Source organism: Nelumbo lutea, chromosome 6, assembly GCF_056320005.1.
Source record: "Nelumbo lutea isolate HS-2025 chromosome 6, American lotus-T2T, whole genome shotgun sequence".
In the NCBI taxonomy this organism is placed as follows: Eukaryota; Viridiplantae; Streptophyta; class Magnoliopsida; order Proteales; family Nelumbonaceae; genus Nelumbo; species Nelumbo lutea.
The window spans coordinates 11,733,373-11,752,968 of record NC_142689.1 but is presented as its reverse complement, the minus strand read 5'-3'; the positions used below and the strand labels follow the sequence as shown (position 1 = coordinate 11,752,968).

The 19,596-nt window shown below is 38.2% G+C and overlaps 2 protein-coding genes across 5 annotated transcripts; one reads left to right on the top strand and one right to left on the bottom strand.

Moving 5' to 3' along the window:
* The first annotated feature begins 2,010 nt into the window (after positions 1 to 2,010).
* On the top strand, positions 2,011 to 5,933 carry LOC148847339 (uncharacterized). Its single transcript, XM_088951136.1, has 5 exons — positions 2,011 to 2,587; positions 2,679 to 2,814; positions 2,923 to 2,990; positions 3,159 to 3,245; positions 5,504 to 5,933. The coding sequence occupies exons 1-5, from the start codon at positions 2,186 to 2,188 to the stop codon at positions 5,582 to 5,584; spliced, it is 774 nt and encodes a 257-aa protein (XP_088807262.1). The 5' UTR covers positions 2,011 to 2,185; the 3' UTR covers positions 5,585 to 5,933.
* Positions 5,934 to 9,022: 3,089 nt separating this feature from the next.
* LOC148847338 (neutral/alkaline invertase 3, chloroplastic-like) lies at positions 9,023 to 17,965 on the bottom strand. 4 transcript variants are annotated; one of them, XR_016100787.1, is made up of 8 exons: positions 17,468 to 17,883; positions 16,163 to 16,922; positions 13,978 to 14,143; positions 13,655 to 13,866; positions 12,137 to 12,630; positions 11,993 to 12,041; positions 9,434 to 9,841; positions 9,023 to 9,330 (listed from the first exon to the last, which is right to left on the bottom strand). XR_016100787.1 is itself a non-coding variant. In XM_088949919.1 (7 exons), the coding sequence occupies exons 2-7, from the start codon at positions 16,892 to 16,894 to the stop codon at positions 9,515 to 9,517; spliced, it is 1,980 nt and encodes a 659-aa protein (XP_088806045.1). In that variant the 5' UTR covers positions 16,895 to 16,922; positions 17,468 to 17,965; the 3' UTR covers positions 9,023 to 9,514. The 4 variants fall into 4 exon arrangements, 2 of the variants coding, with proteins under 2 accessions (XP_088806045.1, XP_088806047.1); XR_016100788.1 differs by lacking the exon at positions 17,468 to 17,883 and adding an exon at positions 17,175 to 17,364; XM_088949919.1 differs by having other exon boundaries at positions 9,023 to 9,841; positions 17,468 to 17,965.
* Between the last annotated feature and the right edge of the window lie 1,631 nt (positions 17,966 to 19,596).

The window sequence follows — 19,596 nt, the reverse complement described above, 5'->3', positions numbered from 1 at the left end:
TATTATAATTTCATTCATAGAAAGTATACATAGAATTTTAAGGTATGCCTATTTTAAACATAGGGAAAATCTATGATATGAAAAGTGTTTTGACCAATTAAAATCATCCATGAATTTTGATAAATAGCACCTAATTCACTATTGATTCCAATTGATTGGTCAGACGTTTTTCAGATATCATATCTTTTTTATATCATAGTCAAACATTTAACATAAATAGTCATAACAATTGAATGGCAATTTCTATTGATCAACTAAAAAATGTTTTATGTACAAACAACAATGGTACCAAATACAACCTAACTTGCCATGATTCATTCTCACCAAATAAACTAATTAGTTAAGATTTATATTGAACTCAAGAGAAAAAAATGATGCATTAAATAGAACAAAATTTGACAGCTGGCAAGAAATAAAAACATGAATTAGGTAGGTTGACAATAGAAAACTAGGTAGCTTGAGATTTCTATGTATGGAATCAATTAGTAAGGGTGCAAACAGACTGAATCATGATCTGAACCCGATCCTATTTTATCGAATTCGGATCTTTGGATTGGATAATAGGATCCGAACAGAAATCAGATCGGATTTGGGTCACTCTCTATCCGATCAGAGAAGATAAGATCCACTATATATATATATATATATATATATATATGATGAAAATAGTTGAAAAGATATTTGTATTTTTTGTTTTTCTTTGTTTAAATTGTTATATTTTAATTTTCTTTTAATAGTTTATTAATTTAAAAAATTAAACTGAATAGGATAAAATCCAAATATCCAACTTCTTCATTATATTCAAATTCAAATCCATATTTATGAGATCCCATCAGATCTTCAGATCAACTCTCAACATTACCAGGCCAGATTCGGATATACCCACATCCGAATCTCACTGATCAATGTTTTTAACAAAAATTCCAGAGTCCAAAGAAGTGGCTGTTGACATGAAGGATGGAGAAGCATTTAGAAGAAAAATATATGTTTCTGAACTTGACCAACCCTTATTGCCAAATTCTGTATCAATCGTACAGTATAAATATAAGGATTTACACTACATATTTATATTTATACTCCTCCCAAATTGAGCCTAAATTGCAAGCGACAAAAACACCCATACCCATACAGATATTCGGTACCTAGATCAGAGGGCTTTCATCACATATTTGAGGTCTGTAATCTGTATACATACCTTCACCGAGATAAAGAAGTTTCTGATGTGAAGAAGTCACCTAGTGATGAAGAATTCTTTGCAGCTTTGATTCATTGGGTCTACTCATGACCCCTAAAATTCATTTTCTGAAATGAGCCCACTAGCCCAGTGAAGGTCATATCCTTCGGGAACTGAATGATATAGAGGATGAGAGGGTGAAGGTCTTGAAAGAAAAAAGTTGGATATTAGAAATCCAAGGAAGAAGTAGAAGATGGTTTCCTTTCCACTAGAAGAGGAAGGAAATCATGCTTCCATCCCAGCAACAAGGAAGGATTCTTATGAAGAAGAAGAAGATCAACATACACAGACCAGTTCAGTATTGTATTGGTGCTGATTCCATTTCACTAGCAGCAAGATGCCCTGGTTCTTAAATTTTATACTTCTGCACTCGTAATTTAAAAGTAAAATAGTCTTTCTTTTTCTGTTGCCAAAGGCTTAGTTTGGAATGATACAAAATATAAGATTTTGTGCTCTATATATTTATATTTGTACTCCTTTCAAATGGAGCCTAAATTCTGGATTTGGAAAAAAAAACATTTTGCTTTTGAGCCAGGATATTGGAAATTACTTTTTTCCCCCTTAATTTTGCTTTCTAGGTTGATTTTTTAAACTTAGTATTGGGCCCAGGCTGACTTGCGATTTGCTAGGCCTTATATGGGCATGGCCCAGGCCGAGTCTGGAAACAAAACCAAGGCCCAAGCCCGGAAATTTGCGGGCTGGGCCGAACCGGGCCGGGTATGACTGATGAGATGATTACTCCTCTGCAACTATCAACCGTATATGCCAATATGGTTCTGGTATTCCCAATCCCAAACCAACGATGATCTGCCGACAAAATCATCTCTCTCTATCTCGACCGCTGAAATTTCTACAACACGGCCATACAATTTGACCTCCAGTGCTGATTCTATCTTTGGAGTCGAGTCGTAGAGCAAAACTCAGACATCTCGGACTCAGTTGCCAGTTGACATGAAGGGCGTGCACAGTTGCAGAGTAGCAACTATGAGTACGCTACATTTACAAATTTGCCATCACTCCGCTTCTCTCCCTATTCGTTTACATTTCTCGTTTAGTCTTCCCGGGCTGAAACACCACCAATCATCTCTTCTTGGTTTCTCTCTTCCTCCAAGTCTACGTCGCAGCAGTGTCTCCTCCTCCTTTACCAACTCTCGTATCGTTGGACCTGTAAAAGCCTCAGCAATGGTGTCTACACCTTCGACAGAGACCAAAGCCTTCTCTGTTCTCTTTGTCTGTCTTGGCAATATCTGTAGAAGCCCAGCTGCGGAGGGTGTCTTCAGAGATATCGTCAAGAAACGGGGAATCGATTCCAAGTTCAACATCGACTCTGCTGGAACGATCAACTACCATGAAGTTCTTCCTCTTCATCATAATCATCCTACTTTTGTAGCTTTATGATTGCTTAATTAATTGTTCGATTGATTGTTATTGTTGTTGTTTGAAGGGCAACCTAGCGGATCCTCGGATGCGGTCAGCCTCTAAAAGGCGCGGGATTGAGATAACGTCCATCTCAAGGCCGATACGGCCGTCTGATTTCAGAGACTTCGACCTCATCCTTGCTATGGACAAGCAAAATAGAGGTGAGGAACCGAGTTTTACAAGAATTTGATTATTTTTCTTTCTAGTCGTGTGGCGGCGAAATCCAAGTGGTTGGGCATTCGATTGTTTTTTTTTCTCCATGTACGCAGAGGATATACTGGAGGCATTTAATCGGTGGAAATTTAAGGAACCACTTCCAGACAATGCCCATAAGAAGGTTAACAGAAGGGGGATTATTTTAGTAGTTTCATAGTTTGGATCGATTGATCTTGTTCTCTTTGATGCTGCGACTAAATGAATCTTTCTGAAGATTGAAAGTGTTCGATCGGGTTAGCAAAATCGCTAATATATATATTTTTTCTTCTGTTGTTTCACGCTCGTGCAGGTTAGATTGATGTGCTCTTACTGTAAGAAGCATGATGAAACCGAAGTTCCAGATCCTTACTACGGGGGACCTCAAGGTTTTGAGAAGGTAAACCAGTAACTTGTCCTTGGATAACATTTAGATATCAATCAATTAAGTATTAGGTTATTTCAATCAATTAAAAAGATGCAACTAGATAAAGGGCTAGTTATGTTTTGCCCTTCTACAGTTGTAGCAGCAGCGCCCTCACAAATGTAATAAATTGAGTAGTTACTAAACTCTTATCCAGTCCTAGTGAACCACTCTAATGATGAACCAATTAACCTTAAACTCAGTTGACTGCTCAAGATCATTCACCCACTTCACCAGCTCTGTTACAAGTACTAGAGAAGAGAAACAAGGTTAGGAGTACTAGAGAAGAGAAACAAGGTTAGGAGTCCAAGTGACAAAAGTTCTTAAGAGGATGAATCAAAAAGGTCAATCAGGGGAAGTGCATTCCTTCTAAATTGCTTGTATCAGGGCAAAGCTAAACAGTAACTGCCACTCTGCAAGTAATAAAAAATGATTGGCATCCTTCTCATGCCTCCTATACACAACATATTGGCTTTCCATATGAAATCCTAGGCTTTTTAGATGATTAATTGTCAAAATATGAAGTCAATCAAGGAAAGCAAATGCCTCCACTCTGGGAGGAACCAAGTTTCCCCATAGAACTGTAGTTAGGTTCTTCTCTAGTCTATTCCAGCATTGTTGTTGAAGGTGATTCCCATGTGAACGTTAGGAGGTATAGGCCCTTGGACAGTCGTATACTTAGGGAGACCAGATCTTTGGCCCAAATGTTGAACCTCTCATTCAGATTGGTCATAAGATCGGCAAACAATCTCACAAATTCTCTTGCTAGAGAAGGGGCATATTGTGCTGATCTGTGTTGGACGGCTTGACATCTGTGTCCACATTGACCCTCCCGCTTGGGAATTAAGAATTCATTGTGTTTGTACCCTTATCTTTCTTATACCAATAGAACTCTCTGAACTGATATGTTATTGATTTTTTTAGAAAAAAAATAAACTGATAGTAGAGTAGGCATACTTTCCAAACTCTCAAATTCAAAATTTTAGTTTCTTCTAGGCACAGGTAGTTTGGTTAGGAAAATGATAAATGAGAAAGTTTCTCTTACTCTGGTAAGTAGTATGGAGTGCCCTTTGGGAGGGCTGAAGTGCAGCAGATTCTGGCATCCCGAAGTCATTTGAAGGGATGCTTCCTTCAGCCTATTTGAATAGCTAATCCATACTGCTTCAAAGTAGCTGAACCAGCTTAGCTTAATCTTCAGCTCAGCCCTCCTAAACAGGCCCGAAATGTCTGTGTCTGAAGATAACCAGCATTCAGATATCAACTCATGCTTAAAGAGAGTAGGAACCACAGTGCTTAACTTCAGATTCCATGCAGACATGCATATTGATTTCGTTATCTGGACAAATTTGTGTTTTTGCAACAAAAAAGACGGGGGATGAATGTAAATATCAGTGCTAGAAGAGATTGATTTAGGGATGTCAAAGCCTTAGAGGTGGCAACCATAGAGTATCACTGTTGGCAGTTGACAAATTCAAATGGAATGGAAAGTGACTTAAAACACTCGTGTGAACACACAGAATAGGGAGTAAAGTAGCATGATTAGATGTCTCCCACCTTGGCCTCTTAAAAGCTATGGAGAAACACAAATATATCCATACCGATCAATTTCAAAGACAATGTGGTCTAGCTGATGACGAAAGACAAATATTCCCTCAAAAGCTTTCAATTGTAACTAGAATAGTCTGGAACTTGCTTTTGATCCAAAATATTTGCTTGATGCTGTGCTACATCGGTAATTCATCATGCTTTTGCTATTTCCCTATTAAGACCAGGAGCGAGCCCAAGTAATGCCAACATCTTGTCACCTTCATTATTTCTCATCAGCCAATTATTCAAAAGTTCTGAAATTGGTTGCAACCCCATAGAAACTCAACTAAGACGTTACAACCTGAGTTAAAGACATGGAATTTATGATTTACTCCTTTTGTGGGTAACCTGGGGTTAAGGAGTTCCATATCAAATGAAAAACTACAATTGTTTATGATTGCCCATTTTTCCAAATTTAGTTTGTGGAATATAGGATCCCATTACGGTTATTTGGATGCAAGGAACCACCTCAGGGTGCTCATGTCTGATTTAACCTAGTTTTAATGATTTATGATTGCAAAGAATTTTAATACACAAATTTATAAATTTGTTCTGATCATCTTTCAGTTTATTTTAGTCCTTAAATATTATTTTGTGATATTGTAGATTATCAAACAAATAACTTACATTTCATGGGGTTGTGGCAGGTATTGGATTTACTCGAAGATGCTTGTGAATCATTATTAGACAGTATCCTGGCAGAGAACAGTCATATATTGGCTTCATAGCTCTGACCAAAAATTTAAGAGAGCCATTACCGACGGTTGGTTTCGGCTATGTAGGGCCATGGGAAGGATAGACTGGTATGGACCCAAGGAACTTGTGTATCCAATTCTTGGGAGTCTCAATACCGGTTTGGCCTATTGGAACTCTCTGACGTTTTGAGTACACTAATTTGGACCACTTGAAAGCCATGAGCTGTGGTTTATATTTTATTAACTCAAAATGGAAATCCAACTTTGGACTATTTTTTTAAATATTCAATGGTTCATGTTGCAGACTTTGATGTAGAGAAAGAATGAACAACTGGAAAGCTACAAACTATAATTTCATGTTTGAACTGAAGTCTTCATACAACCCTAGAGCAAAACTTTAGTGAATTGTACTATTGCAAACCTCTCATACATTTTTGGTTTTTTTTTTGGGGCCATGTGCACTTCACACGATAGAGCAAAATGTATGAAAGTGAAAAAGAGAATTATAGTAAGTAATAAAATATAAACCAAAAATGTCACTGTGAAATATCTGAGCAAAGAATTAAACCTTGCTTAATTGTTTATTCACTAAAATAAACCAACAATGCCAACAAAAATAGCGTAGGCTGCGTTTGGTAGAGGTGTAAAATTGAACTAGGGTAAACTTTACACTCCGGTTCGATTTTGCATACATTTGGTAAACATATAATGTTACACCAAAACTCGGTGTAAAATTACATTTTATCTTTTAATTACATTGATAATCTATGTAACATCGAAATTTTTTATGTATTTATTACATCGCTCGCGCTCGCTCTCTTTTCCTTCTTTCATCTTCTTCTTCTCCTTCTCTCTCTCTCTCTCGCTCTCTCTCTCTTCCTCCAACGAGAACAGAGAGGTGGCGATCTCTGGAAGCTTTTGCTCACTCACTCTCTCCTCTCCTTCTCTCTTCCTCCGACGAGAACAAAGAGGCTGGAAGCTCTCTCTCTCTCTCTCTCTCCTCCTCCTCTCGGGAACAGAGAACGAGAACATGACCTGCGACCAGAACGAGAACAGAGAGGCGGTTGTAACACCCGGCAAGGACTGCAACACCCAACAAGAACGAGAACAGAGAGGTGCTCACGTACGAGAGCCTCTCCTGTTGCAACACCCAGCCACCAGTTTATGGGTCTGATACGCCGCTCACTACCGTTCGCAGTGCTCTGTTTCTTGGCCGACCGGCAAGGACTGCAATCTCTCGGTTGCAGTGGACTTATACCTCCATTTCCTTGTGTTCATCGTCGTTTCGTTTACAGCACCATCCACAACCATTGTTTCCACTCCCCCTCTCTCTCTTCCCCTCTCCATCTTCTTCTTCTCTCTCTCTTCCTCCAACGAGAACAGAGAGGTGGCGATCTCTGGAAGCTTTTGCTCACTCACTCTCTCCTCTCCTTCTCTCTTCCTCCGACGATAACAAAGAGGCTGGAAGCTCTCTCTCTCTCTCTCTCTCTCTCCTCCTCCTCCTCTCGGGAACAGAGAACGAGAACATGACCTGCGACCAGAACGAGAACAGAGAGGCGGTTGTAACACCCGGCAAGGACTGCAACACCCAACAAGAACGAGAACAGAGAGGTGCTCACATACGAGAGCCTCTCCTGTTGCAACACCCAGCCACCAGTTTATGGGTCTGATACGCCGCTCACTACCGTTCGCAGTGCTCTGTTTCTTGGCCGACCGGCAAGGACTGCAATCTCTCGGTTGCAGTGGACTTATACCTCCATTTCCTTGTGTTCATCGTCGTTTCGTTTACAGCACCATCCACAACCATTGTTTCCACTCCCCCTCTCTCTCTTCCCCTCTCCATCTTCTTCTTCTCTCTCTCTTCCTCCAACGAGAACAGAGAGGTGGCGATCTCTGGAAGCTTTTGCTCACTCACTCTCTCCTCTCCTTCTCTCTTCCTCCGACGATAACAAAGAGGCTGGAAGCTCTCTCTCTCTCTCTCTCTCTCTCCTCCTCCTCCTCTCGGGAACAGAGAACGAGAACATGACCTGCGACCAGAACGAGAACAGAGAGGCGGTTGTAACACCCGGCAAGGACTGCAACACCCAACAAGAACGAGAACAGAGAGGTGCTCACATACGAGAGCCTCTCCTGTTGCAACACCCAGCCACCAGTTTATGGGTCTGATACGCCGCTCACTACCGTTCGCAGTGCTCTGTTTCTTGGCCGACCGGCAAGGACTGCAATCTCTCGGTTGCAGTGGACTTATACCTCCATTTCCTTGTGTTCATCGTCGTTTCGTTTACAGCACCATCCACAACCATTGTTTCCACTCCCCCTCTCTCTCTTCCCCTCTCCATCTTCTTCTTCTCTCTCACTTTCTGTTCAGCAGCTTGTTGGCTTCTTTGTTCTCTCCCCCTTCCTTCTTCTTCTTCTTCGTTGTCATCCTCGTACATTCTAACCGTTACACCAGGTGAGTGCAAAAGATAACCGGTGGTCTTCCAAACAAACATCAGTGTAAAACTTTTACATGACCGGTTCATCTTTTACACTTATCTGATGGGCCATTTTTCAAATACATCGGTGTAAGCTTGTATTTACACCTCTACCAAACGCAGCCTAAATGCCAAAGTGCGTGGGGCATTCCTACTACCCTTAGGAGTTGGTATTAGAAGGCAACTACACCAATATAGCATTGTTATATGGTAAATTTAATTTGAGTTCTTAATTAAAAATTAAACCAAATTTAATTTGTAATCAACAACTTATTTCATCTAAAAAATGTGATGCACACCATTGAAAGTATTTATAATGATTTTTTTTATTTAAATTAGAAAATTGAATCACATTAATATGAACCCCACCTCCTTTGAAGTTGGTGTACGCATGTGTGTGTGTTTGATAGGCATTCTATAGAAATCAACAATTTTTTAAAATGGATTTAAATTCTCACTTTTTTCCAAAAATAGGTAAGCATGTACGAAAAAAAGCGCTTCAATATGAAAGTGGATAAACCTTTGTGTTTGAAAGCAAAATCAATCCATTTCTTAGACATGCATACAAAGAAAATGCTTCAATATGAGAGTGGATAAACCTTCGTGTTTGAAAGCAAAATCAATCCATTTCTAAGACATGCATAATTGCATATGAAGAAAATGCTTCAATCTGAAAGTGGGTAAACTTTTATTTGAAAGCAAAGACAAAGAGCAATGCATGTGTACTAAGAAAACACTTCAGTCTTGTTTGGGGTGTTTTCAGAGAGGCTAATCAGGTTGCGGATTGATTGGCCAACGGGGCTCAAGATAGTTTGGGGTGTTTGTCTTTAAATCTATGTAATCTTCTAAGTGCTTTGATTTCTATTGATTTCTATTGGGTGACTTGTGGGAACGTGCGACCCAGGCTTGTGTAGCACCTTCTGGATTTATCCAAAAAGAAAAAAAACACTTCAATCTGAAAGTGGATACTTTTCTTAAAAATATAAAATGCCACTTATTTGAAGAAAAAGCTCTTTAATATTAGGGCTTTATTCGTCATTCATTAACCCATATTCTGATAATTACAAAATAGAATAACTACCATAAAAAAGAGGAAGTATTGATACCTACATTGAGGTATATCACATCATCCTAAGCTTGTCCCAACTATTATGGGATCGGCTACAGGAATCCTGTTTCTTAAGAAATGAATTAAACATATCATACAAACTACATACAGAGAGAGACTGTCTGGATGGAATCTCTTTAATCTTGAGAGAGCGCACGAACGAGATTCTGGATGGAATTTGGTCAGGGGTTCAATACCTGCCAAGAAATAATAAAAATACAAAGAAATGACTTAAACATATAATACAAACTAAATTAGCGCATGTAAGAAGAAAGGATCATTGGAGATCAAAATCCAGACCCTTGCTGGATGCCATTGATGAGAGCGTAATTACTCTGCATCTAAGGCCCTGGACAATTGTGGACTCTATGACATCAAACTTCATACTATATAGCTCTGTTTCATCCCTTTTCGACCACGTTTCCTTTTTGGGTTGGCACCAATTATGCAAGATAAGGCATTGACGAGCTCTTGATCCTCTTCATTTATTAGAATCTTTGCCGCACTAGGGTTGGCAAGGAGGAGCTTTGCCACAAGATATCCTGCAATTGACCAGGTTTGGAACAGGCGTGCCTGTTTGCCAATGAATCTTGCACTTTTGGTATCATAGTATTCCGGCCACCTATCCTTTGATATCCGCTTCTCTGCAACCTCAACAGCTTTTGCAGCAATGTCTGATCTATTCATCTTTATGCACGCCACTGTGAGCTGTAACAAGTTTCATGTTATTTCACATAAGAATTTTCCCTCTCCTAAATAAAATATTACATTAATTCCAAATGATAATGTCAAATAGTCAAAAAGAGAAAATTAAACATAGATACCGTGGTGTCCTCATATTCCTTTCATATGGAAGAGTGAGTGGATACTCTTTTTTGTTTTATTTATTTATTTTTTATTCAAGGGTGGATACCCTTATGGATATCTAGAATGTCAATGCAAAAACCAGACCATTAATCAGATTCTTTCCATACGGTTAGATTAGACACAGAAAACAACTATGAAAAATCTAAAATAATGGCTAGTGTAGTTCAATCAGGTAGTTTCTTTCCATTGGAGAATTCCTTCATGGTTCTGTAAAGGGTAAGTCCCATCCCTTCAAATATGCGGTATATGATATCTAGGTCCCATTCACTTTTCAGTAAGTTACTTACCCGAGGAAACGCACTTAACCAGGTAAGTGTTCCCAGGAAAGACTTACCCGGGTAAGTGCATTTACTCATGCTCTTTTATTTCCCATGTAAATAAGGCAATGACCATTTTAGCCATAAAAATCCATTATTACAAGGGGCATTTTTGTCCCATTCAAGTGTTGGTCAAGGGGCATTTTTTATTCCCATTGACCAACTTTCCCCCCTCTCAAAATCCAGAAAAAAGAACGCTCCCTAAGATTATCTGTATAGAAAGTCTGAGCTTTTAGATATCCAGACAGTAAGATATAAGTTAAAGTTTCATGATAGATAGTAACATAATTCATATAATGTCTACTAAAGGACATTTTTGGGTGTCTTTGAAAGCATACAATACTTTTGGTTCATCAACTTCTATAGCCACAATACAGCTTCAATAAACACTAAAAACTTAATTCTCATTCAATCTGACAATTTAAGACTTAGATGTCATAAGAAAATGTTACATATGATTAACAGTCTCTAGAAGATCCTGTTTCTGTCATACTCCATAGTTAATAGGTGGTGCTTTCCCAAAATAAAGAACCAAATATTTGGGATGGATGTAGTGAAAACAGATGTAATAACACTATAAGCAAGATTTATCAGAAGAGGAAATGTTAGCCATGCATTTACAAAATACGGTTAGCATTCATTTTTATAACAATGAGAAAAAGACAAAAAGAGTTTTGAGAAAACACCACAACAATGTCCAAGTGTCTCACTATACAAATACATCATTTTCTACATCCTGTACAAAGATATCAAGCTAGGCCAGATATCCGAGCCAAACCAGACTCCATTAATATCTTCAAATTCAGGATGCACCATCCAGCCCGAAACACACCCACCACATTATCTCCCCCTTGACACCAAGGAACCTCCACTCAACCCTTTCAGTCTCCTTTATATCTCCTCCTTCACCAAAAAACCACCACACTCCATGAGCTTCCTCCAGTTCCTCTCATAATTCAACAACCCTTTTTACTCTCTTTATATCTCCCTCTTGACACCAAGGAACCCCATGCTCTATGAGATTCCTCCAATTCCTCCCATAATTCAACCCTTTCACTCTCCTTATTTGTAGTATTGATAATAGAAAGAATCTAAATTCCACCCCCATCTCCAATATTAAAACTAGCCACAAAAAAATCTGCCTTCAGGCCCCCACCCCAAACTTTAATAATGACTCAAGGATCCCAATACATCACGGTTCCTCATTGACCGACCTTGTGACTTGTGTAGGAACGTCCAGCACATAGACCATATAAAAAATGTTACAAACTGAAGGGGCTAGAAGACCTATGGGAAAGACCAAAAGGGACATGCACTAGAGTGGTAAGAAATGTTTAAGGCCTCATAATTTAACAATAGAAATGGCACTGAACAGAATGGATTGGTGGAATAGGATACATGTAAACCCCATATAGTTGAGACAAGGCTTGGATGATGATGATGATGATGTTATTACCCTCACCATGATGCAGACTTGTTTCCAGGAAGGGTCTCAGATCATATTTTTTCAAGGGAGTTACCATTCTAACGAAGGGACACAATCCCTGTTGTCCATCCCAACTCCCCCCTCCCTTTTCAATTCTATTTTTCTTGTTTCTGCATGTGTCTGTATATCATGTGCATGTTCATTCTAATCAAATTCATAATTAGGAAACTAGAGAACAGTTTGACTGACCTGCCAGAGCAAAGTTGGCCAGGAACCTGCATTATGGTAGGACCAAGGCCTGCATCAGAAGTTCAGAATCAAGTCAACAATGGAACAACATGCCAAATTCAAAAAAATAGGTGAATATTGCAACCATCAAGCAGAGGATATTACGTGTTCTTAGGATCACTGCCGGTGATAATCCTCCATTCCTGACCTTCAAGAGCAGGATAGCATATCTTGAATGGCATATGCCCAACCAAATCTGTCCATTTGGCTTCAATGAGATCCAATATGGCATGTGATTGATCCATTGTTGCAAGACTGCTAACTATAGACCACAAATTTCCAAGAGCAAAAAAACGGAAATCCATGTGAGCGGGCTGCAAATTTCCAATTAAATAACCTCCTTTATTGGGTATCCATTCTACCAGCCAAGGAGGAATCTGATCAGGATAGATATTGAATTTATTGACTGCATCATATGAATATTCTTCTGTTTTGTAGCGGTAGATCTCATTGAGTTTTCTCATATCCACCCAATAATAATTCCTGATATGGAATGATAATGCAAGCAGGCGGTTGTTTAGTGCTCGCATCAAGTCAGCTGATGCATCTTCTGGAGCAAGCATCTCTCTTGCACAAAGTAGTGCCGAATAAAATAATGCCTGCAAGAACGTGCAAAATGTGAACATAATAGTTCTCTAGCATGTAGCAAGGACGGTCCAATTCAGTAAAGTAAATTTGGGAACATACAGGCTCCCGTATCCGTATGTGCATCTTCTCATGGAATTCTTTCCATGAGAGAATTCCTTCATGGTTCTGTAAATGGGAAGTTCCATCCCTCTAAATGTGTGGTATACTCTATACAAGGCTACCTGTATGGAGTGCCTAGCTGCCAGGAATTTTTAGATGCCTAAAATGAGTAAGATAGAAGTTACAGTTCAGTTTCATGACACTAGAAAATTTCAGAAGATGTTAACCAAGGACATTTTTGGTTTTCTTTGAAAGCATATAAAAGACTTTTGGTCCGTCAACTTCATTGGTTGCAAATGTTTCAATTAAAAAAACTTGATTCTCGTTCAAAACAATCAATACCTAAAAAGAAAAAAGAAATTCAATCTAACAGTTTCTGACTCAGGTATCATAAGAAATATTATATATGATTAACACAATTATATCTTACAAACAAACAATTTCTAACTCAAGATTTTACATCAAGGCACACTTATATCTCACAAACAGTATGCCGGTTCTTATCAATAAGCTAAAAATGGCTTTCACTTAAACTCTATTCTCTGGCCTATTACCAATTCCTGCTTGATTACAGTATTATCACAGAATTCAAATAGGCCCTTAAAGTCTTTCTTTAATGCTTTGTCAAAAAATGTTAATAATTCATCAGATTTGTTTTCATGTTCTTAATTTTGTAAACAGCTTGGGTCTTAGTTAATTTAAACCATATACGCATAGCAGAATTAACTTTATGCAAGTTAATATTCCAAGTAGATGTGGGGCATTAATCAACACTTTTTTTCCTTTGCATAGGTGGGGGTGTTAAAAAGACAAGTTATTCTTAATTGAAATGTTTTCGTTAACTAGATGTGTTATCTAAGACAAGGCAAAAGGAAAATAAGAAATTAATCATCAATGGTTGTAATGGAAGTTAGAAAAAAAGTTGCATTTATCTACCTGAATTTCCAGAGGATGGCCATGAATTCCCATCCTTCGATCTATCATGCAAGAACCATCAGTCACTAGTAACGTAGGGAACATATCAAAACCATCTGCAAGGCATAGCTTCAAAATCATTTTAATTCCAGTTTGCACATCAATTCTCTCCTGAACCGAAAGATCTTCAGAGCATTTTCCATATGCCCGTAGCAGTATAATCCACCACAAGCCTGATATTGAAATTCATAAAGAAAGTCAGAAACCATCTTTTAAGAGGTGTTAATACAAGAAAATCCTTCTACAGGTAAGACTGTAAGAGGAGATCTGTTTCATTTACTTACCAGAATCAACTGGTGCAACACGACCAATTGCTGCCTCTCCAAAATCAGGATCCAAAACATCCTCAGTTGCAGAATCATCACCCTCAAGTGGAACAGTGCGCACCTTGAAGCTGGCAGGCATCAACCCTTGACCAGGACTATGACAATCCATTGTTTTCTCCCAGCTCTGTCAAAATGAGAAGTGAGAAGTATTAAAATACAAATGTAAATTAACTAAGTCACATGATTTAGATCAAGTGGCCACATTGGCAATGCCAGTAATCTGGTGCTCTCCAAATCTACAAAAAGATTCAATCCTACTCTTCTTCAAGGAAAACCAGAAGTTTCAGACATTTTAAAGGCCATCAATTAGCGCATTCATATCTTAAGAACTTGTGCAAATGATTTCCCGACATGCCTCAGTGTTGAACTGACTCTCCTAAATGGAAGATCTGTCCATGTCAGATGCGCATTGAAGTCTGATGCTCCACAAATTATTGAGGAAACTTTTCTCCTTAAGATATAAATTCTAAACTTGGGCAAATGATTTCCCAACATGCCTAAATGTTGCACACTCTCCTAAATAGAAGACCTGTCCATGTCAAGATACACATTGAAGTCCAATGCTCCATGGTCCTGAGAAGACTTTTATGTAACATTTCCTTTTTATCTCCTAGCTTATTTGAAATGAATGAACAACTAATGTAAAAGATGAATGCCATTTTTCTCATCAAACTTTACTAAGCAACAAAGACAACATCTTTTGCAGGTATATAATGTTAGAGTTCAAAAAATACCTATTTTAAATAGTATACACTTTTCCTTGGCCGTGTCCATGAGTCAATTTTTTCTCATATTGCCAAGTTCAGACTCTTGGACACGTGTCAGATTCTAACTCCTAGATATGTGTCCATGTAACACTGGCATGCCCACAAAATTATATAATGACTCAGGCTATCATTCAAATTATGTTGAGGTGTAAACTTTTGGTTCACAAGAAAATATTTTTTTGTCTAAGGGTGCATCCTTTCTACTGTTAAAAACTTAGTGTTCATAGGGGCATTTTAACTGCAAAAAGGATATAACTCCTTAAAATAAGGAATGCCAAATGCAGCCTAAGCTAATTTGTGCCATGATGAAGCAGACCATTAATTAAGAATCAGTTGAGTTTGAAATAGAAATAGAAACAGAAAAGCAGATAAAAGCAGATTTATCTCCTTTTCTGTCCCCTAATCCATCTTTCTTTACCTTTTATTTTCTTCTACTAAAGACACCTAATGAGGAAAAAATAGTATGAGCAAACCAGCATTATGAATTTTATAAAACACATAATACATGGTTGTAGATCTAGACCATCCAAATTTTGGGCCACTTTTTTAATTGTAACTTATAAGGAGCTAAGGACCAACACTAAACTCTACTGGCAGCACTGTTGTTGTAAATATGAGAGCTTGTCCATGTAAAGGGATTTACTTCACACGGTTGGAGCTATCCAGATTATATTAAGTTTGTTTCCTGCCCATGTTGAGGAGGTAGGTAACTATTTTGAATCGGGGTTGATGACTCAAAATACAGATTTTCATTTTTTCTCTTTTTTCTGGATTTATTACTAATGCTTCACCCTTATTAGTACAGATTTTCATTCAAGCAAGTCACAAACTCCTATAGAATATTTATCATTCAGGCAGACCCACAAATGTTGGACCATTCCCCAATCCAAGGGCCATCCAAACATTTGAACAGTCTAGATTGATGATTATGTCCCCCAATTGTGGCTTGCCCTGTGGACCAGTGGAAGTAGGGCTGCATGTTAGACTGCCCAAGTTGAAGAATTTCAACTAGATTGGGCCTGTATTCAGGCTCAGGTGCATTCAGAATTTAACAAATACCGAACCTAGCCTGACCTAAGTTGCATCCCTAAGTGTGGAGTTTGAACCGTCAGTTGGGAAATTAGGAGCATACTAAAATAAGGAAAAATAATTAGTATAGCATAAAGGGAATGCACTCAGGGTGATCAGTAGAAAGAAGCCAAGGACTAAAATAGTCTCAATACTTTCTTTGAGTGAATAAAACCTTACTAGGGCCAGTTAGCATAGGAATTTCCTAAATGAAAAAAATAAAATAAAAGAAAGAGGATATAATTTTTATCAGACCCTCGTGAACAGATAATGTATACCAAATTGGGGTTTTCACTTGGATGGCTTACCTGTAACTGAAGTGTGTGAAGGATGAAGTTCCGAACAATATCATACTCTCCCTTCAAAAGAAAAGCCATTCCAGAAGGTATGAAGTCGCGAATAAAGACTTGATCATAATTAAGTGCATTGGAATCAGTTGGGTCTTTTGCAGCAATTGTTCCAATCGGACTACCACAATAATAAACCATAGAATCATGTAGAAGATTCCATGCTTCATCCTCAAGGGAATCCACACTAACCTTATGCAAGTTCTCTTTGACTGCTTCAACAGCAGCTAACTTACCATTGGAAGTGGGATTTTTCTTTTCAATTTCCAATTGTTGGACCTCTCCAAACTCTAGAACATTTGGAGTGTTCATCACACCATTGAGTGGGTTAGGTTTCTGAACTGCGTCCAATAACCAGTTTCCATTTCCATCCTTTGCAGTTAGACCACTAATACTGTCAGCACGTTGGCATTGGCAGCATAGAGACCTTGATTGAGCAGGTAAAACATTTCCATGGGGATCAGCTCCTATCCCCTGAATCCTAGAGATCCTTGGGAAACTTTGCATCACTATTGAACAATTTAGAGATTGCATATAAACTGAACTTCTTCTCTTTCTACATTTTATATGGGATTTTGAAGGAAATTTTGAGTCCAATTTGCTACAACTTGGATCAGGGAATAAAAGTCTAGGTACAGCTGCAGACAGAACTTGCAAAACTGCTTCTGAAGTGCTAGGCGACACAAGTGACATTTTAATGTGTTGTATTTGGTCCAATATCCTACACGTTCAAACAAATAAGATTTAAGGTACCAAAGCAGAAACTATCAAAAAAAAGAAAAAAGCAAACAAATAGACAGTCAACTATCAAAAAAAGCCCAAACTTCAATATATCAGGTTAAATTTTCCATAGACAACAAACAAGTTGTTAAATGGAGAAACGTTGAGATTGACAAGAAGGCAAATTAAGTATATATTGTGGACCTGAAAATCACAAATTTATACATAATGACAGTAATAGAAAGAACAGAACCTGTGTGATCAACACAACGTTAACTAATCGCCCGATAAAAGGATATACTTAAAATTTATAATTTAGGGTTCTACAGATCCATACATGTAACAAGTTTAACCATTCAACCATTTGATTGGCACAGAAATCAAATGTTAATTTATTCTCAGTTCTTTCTCACCGATTGCAATAAAATCCGACAAAGTTGATCGGGAATTAGGAAAACCAATCAGAATCTAATGTTCTATTAAATGTCTTCAACGACCAAAAAAAACATTAAAAAAAAAAAACTGAAAACAGAATGATTCTCGTACCTTGTAGAATTATTCTTTGTTATGGACCTGTGGTCGAAAAACCGAAGATGTCTAGCCAGAAATGTGGGAAAGAAGAATCCGAAAATACCGTTTTTGATGATTTTAAATAACTGGGGCTTCGCTTCTTTTGACAACCGGAATCCCAATCTCCAATCCTTCTCCTCGGTTTTCCGTTTCAAATTTTCGTTACAGAAGGAAATCCTATTTCTACTGCCGATTCAATCAAATTCTATTTTCCATCGGTTATTTTGTAACGGATCAAGAAAAATATCTGATGGAGGAAGCTCCTCTTTATCGTCGACTCGTCGTCGTTAATATCTCCGGAGTCCGGACTACCACAAGGTTGCTGACACGTCTCTCGTACGTGGAGTGGATGCCTGGATGAACTAAGGAGGCCCAGGTGAGTGGAATCGTCTGGTCAATTCTGACCATCCGATCAATCAAGAATTTTGATCTCTATACCTCGTGCATGTTGACCTAAACTTAGGTCGGTGGTTCACATGCTCCATTGGATGGCCCACCTCTTATGGATTATCTGTGGGCCCAAATTTTGAAAGGCCTGGAATTCTGGATCGAAACGAGATGGGGATCATTGGTGGATTGAGGTGGCTAAGTGGTAGGGATCTGTTACGCATATTGAGAATATCTACCTTATCCTATGTACGACTGTCATGACTATTCGGCACAATGTTGTGAGTTGGTAACATATATTTGAACTCATTGCCCTATTAGTTACCACTTACCACCACATTTAGGGCTGTTCACGGGTCGGGTTGGGTCGATTTAATATGGTTTTTTCAATCGATTCGATTTGATCGGGTTATCTGACATAGAAACTGAAACTGATCCAGTATTAAGTAAAATCGATTTGGTCGGTTTGAGTCGGGTTGGGTCGGTTTCGGTTCTAAGTTCATCCCTGTGATAAAATATTGCTAATTTTAAAAACAACCATAAATTGAACATCATTTCAGCCATCTCCTATGATAAAATTTAAATGAAAAGTTAATCACAAAAGTTGTTAATTAATCACTATTCACTAATCCAAAGTTTCTTGCAACCATTCAAAAACTAAGTGGCCTAATGGGCTTTGGAACTTCATGTTTGAACTAGGAATTAAGTCGGTTCAATTCGGGTCGGTTTCAATTTTCTTGTATAAAAAACAAAATCGACCCAAATCATTGATTTAGGAATTTGTACAACCCGAAACCGATCCATGCTGATGAAAACCCGACCAACTCAAATTGAATCGGTCTAGTTTTATCGATTTGATCGGATTGGACCTTCTTATGAACAGCTCTGGTCCACATCTACTCCGTTTGGGGTTTGGTTTCGGTCTACTATACTAGTATAGCCACAGCCCACAGGCCTGCCTACCACAAAAGTCATGCCAGTTATATGGGCACGTAGAGCCTATTTCACTGTTGAATTGGAATAATCTGCTCCTCACTGGGTGGGTTTCTCACAATAACCTCACAAGCGCCACCTCACTTCACGTCAAAGTAATCTTAGGCTGCGTTTGGCATAACTTATTCAAGATTTATCTCCATATGGATAAGTAGGTTTTGCATAGTGTGTATAAAGTTTGTTTGAATGGAAAATAATGGTGGATACATGTAATTTAAAATCATTGATGCTGCATTTGGCATTCCTTATTTTAAGGCTTCTTAAGGTTAAAATGCCTCTATAAACACTAGATTTTTAACCCTAAAAAGGAAATAAATCCTTAAAACAAGAAATGCCAAATACAGCCTTATTAAGATTTAATGATCATAAAAATTATTTTTGCGTTGTCGTTGGAAGACATTATAGATATTTTTCAACATTTATTAAAAAAAAGTTTATGCATATGCATTTTTGTAGGAGGGCGCCTGTTAAGGTTTAATCAGTAATTTTCTCTCAACTTTCTATTTCTTTTATTTTCTATCAAATCAAATGTAGCCTTAGAGGGCCATTTGTTGGTGCAACAATAATAGCTCAGGCCGATGAGCAATTGAGCAGAGTGGTCAAGTCTGAGAATGGCCACTTTGTACAAGCAAAACCCACACCTTTTAATATACTCAAAATATTCATTTGTTAGGTATTATTGCAGTTGTAGTTGTAGAGAACCTGAAGCTTGCTTTTTATTATAT

Excerpts from the sequence above, each read along its gene's own strand:
- LOC148847339 (XM_088951136.1), top strand. The coding sequence starts at position 2,186 with ATGAAGGGCGTGCACAGTTGCAGAGTAGCAACTATGAGTACGCTACAT. Across the intron at positions 2,815-2,922 it reads TATGGACAAGCAAAATAGAG|AGGATATACTGGAGGCATTT; the intron begins GTGAGGAACCGA and ends CCATGTACGCAG. Across the intron at positions 2,991-3,158 it reads CAGACAATGCCCATAAGAAG|GTTAGATTGATGTGCTCTTA; the intron begins GTTAACAGAAGG and ends ACGCTCGTGCAG.
- LOC148847338 (XM_088949919.1), bottom strand. The coding sequence starts at position 16,894 with ATGTCACTTGTGTCGCCTAGCACTTCAGAAGCAGTTTTGCAAGTTCTG. Across the intron at positions 14,144-16,162 it reads TTCACACACTTCAGTTACAG|AGCTGGGAGAAAACAATGGA; the intron begins GTAAGCCATCCA and ends TCATTTTGACAG. Across the intron at positions 12,042-12,136 it reads GGCAGTGATCCTAAGAACAC|GCCTTGGTCCTACCATAATG; the intron begins GTAATATCCTCT and ends CTTCTGATGCAG.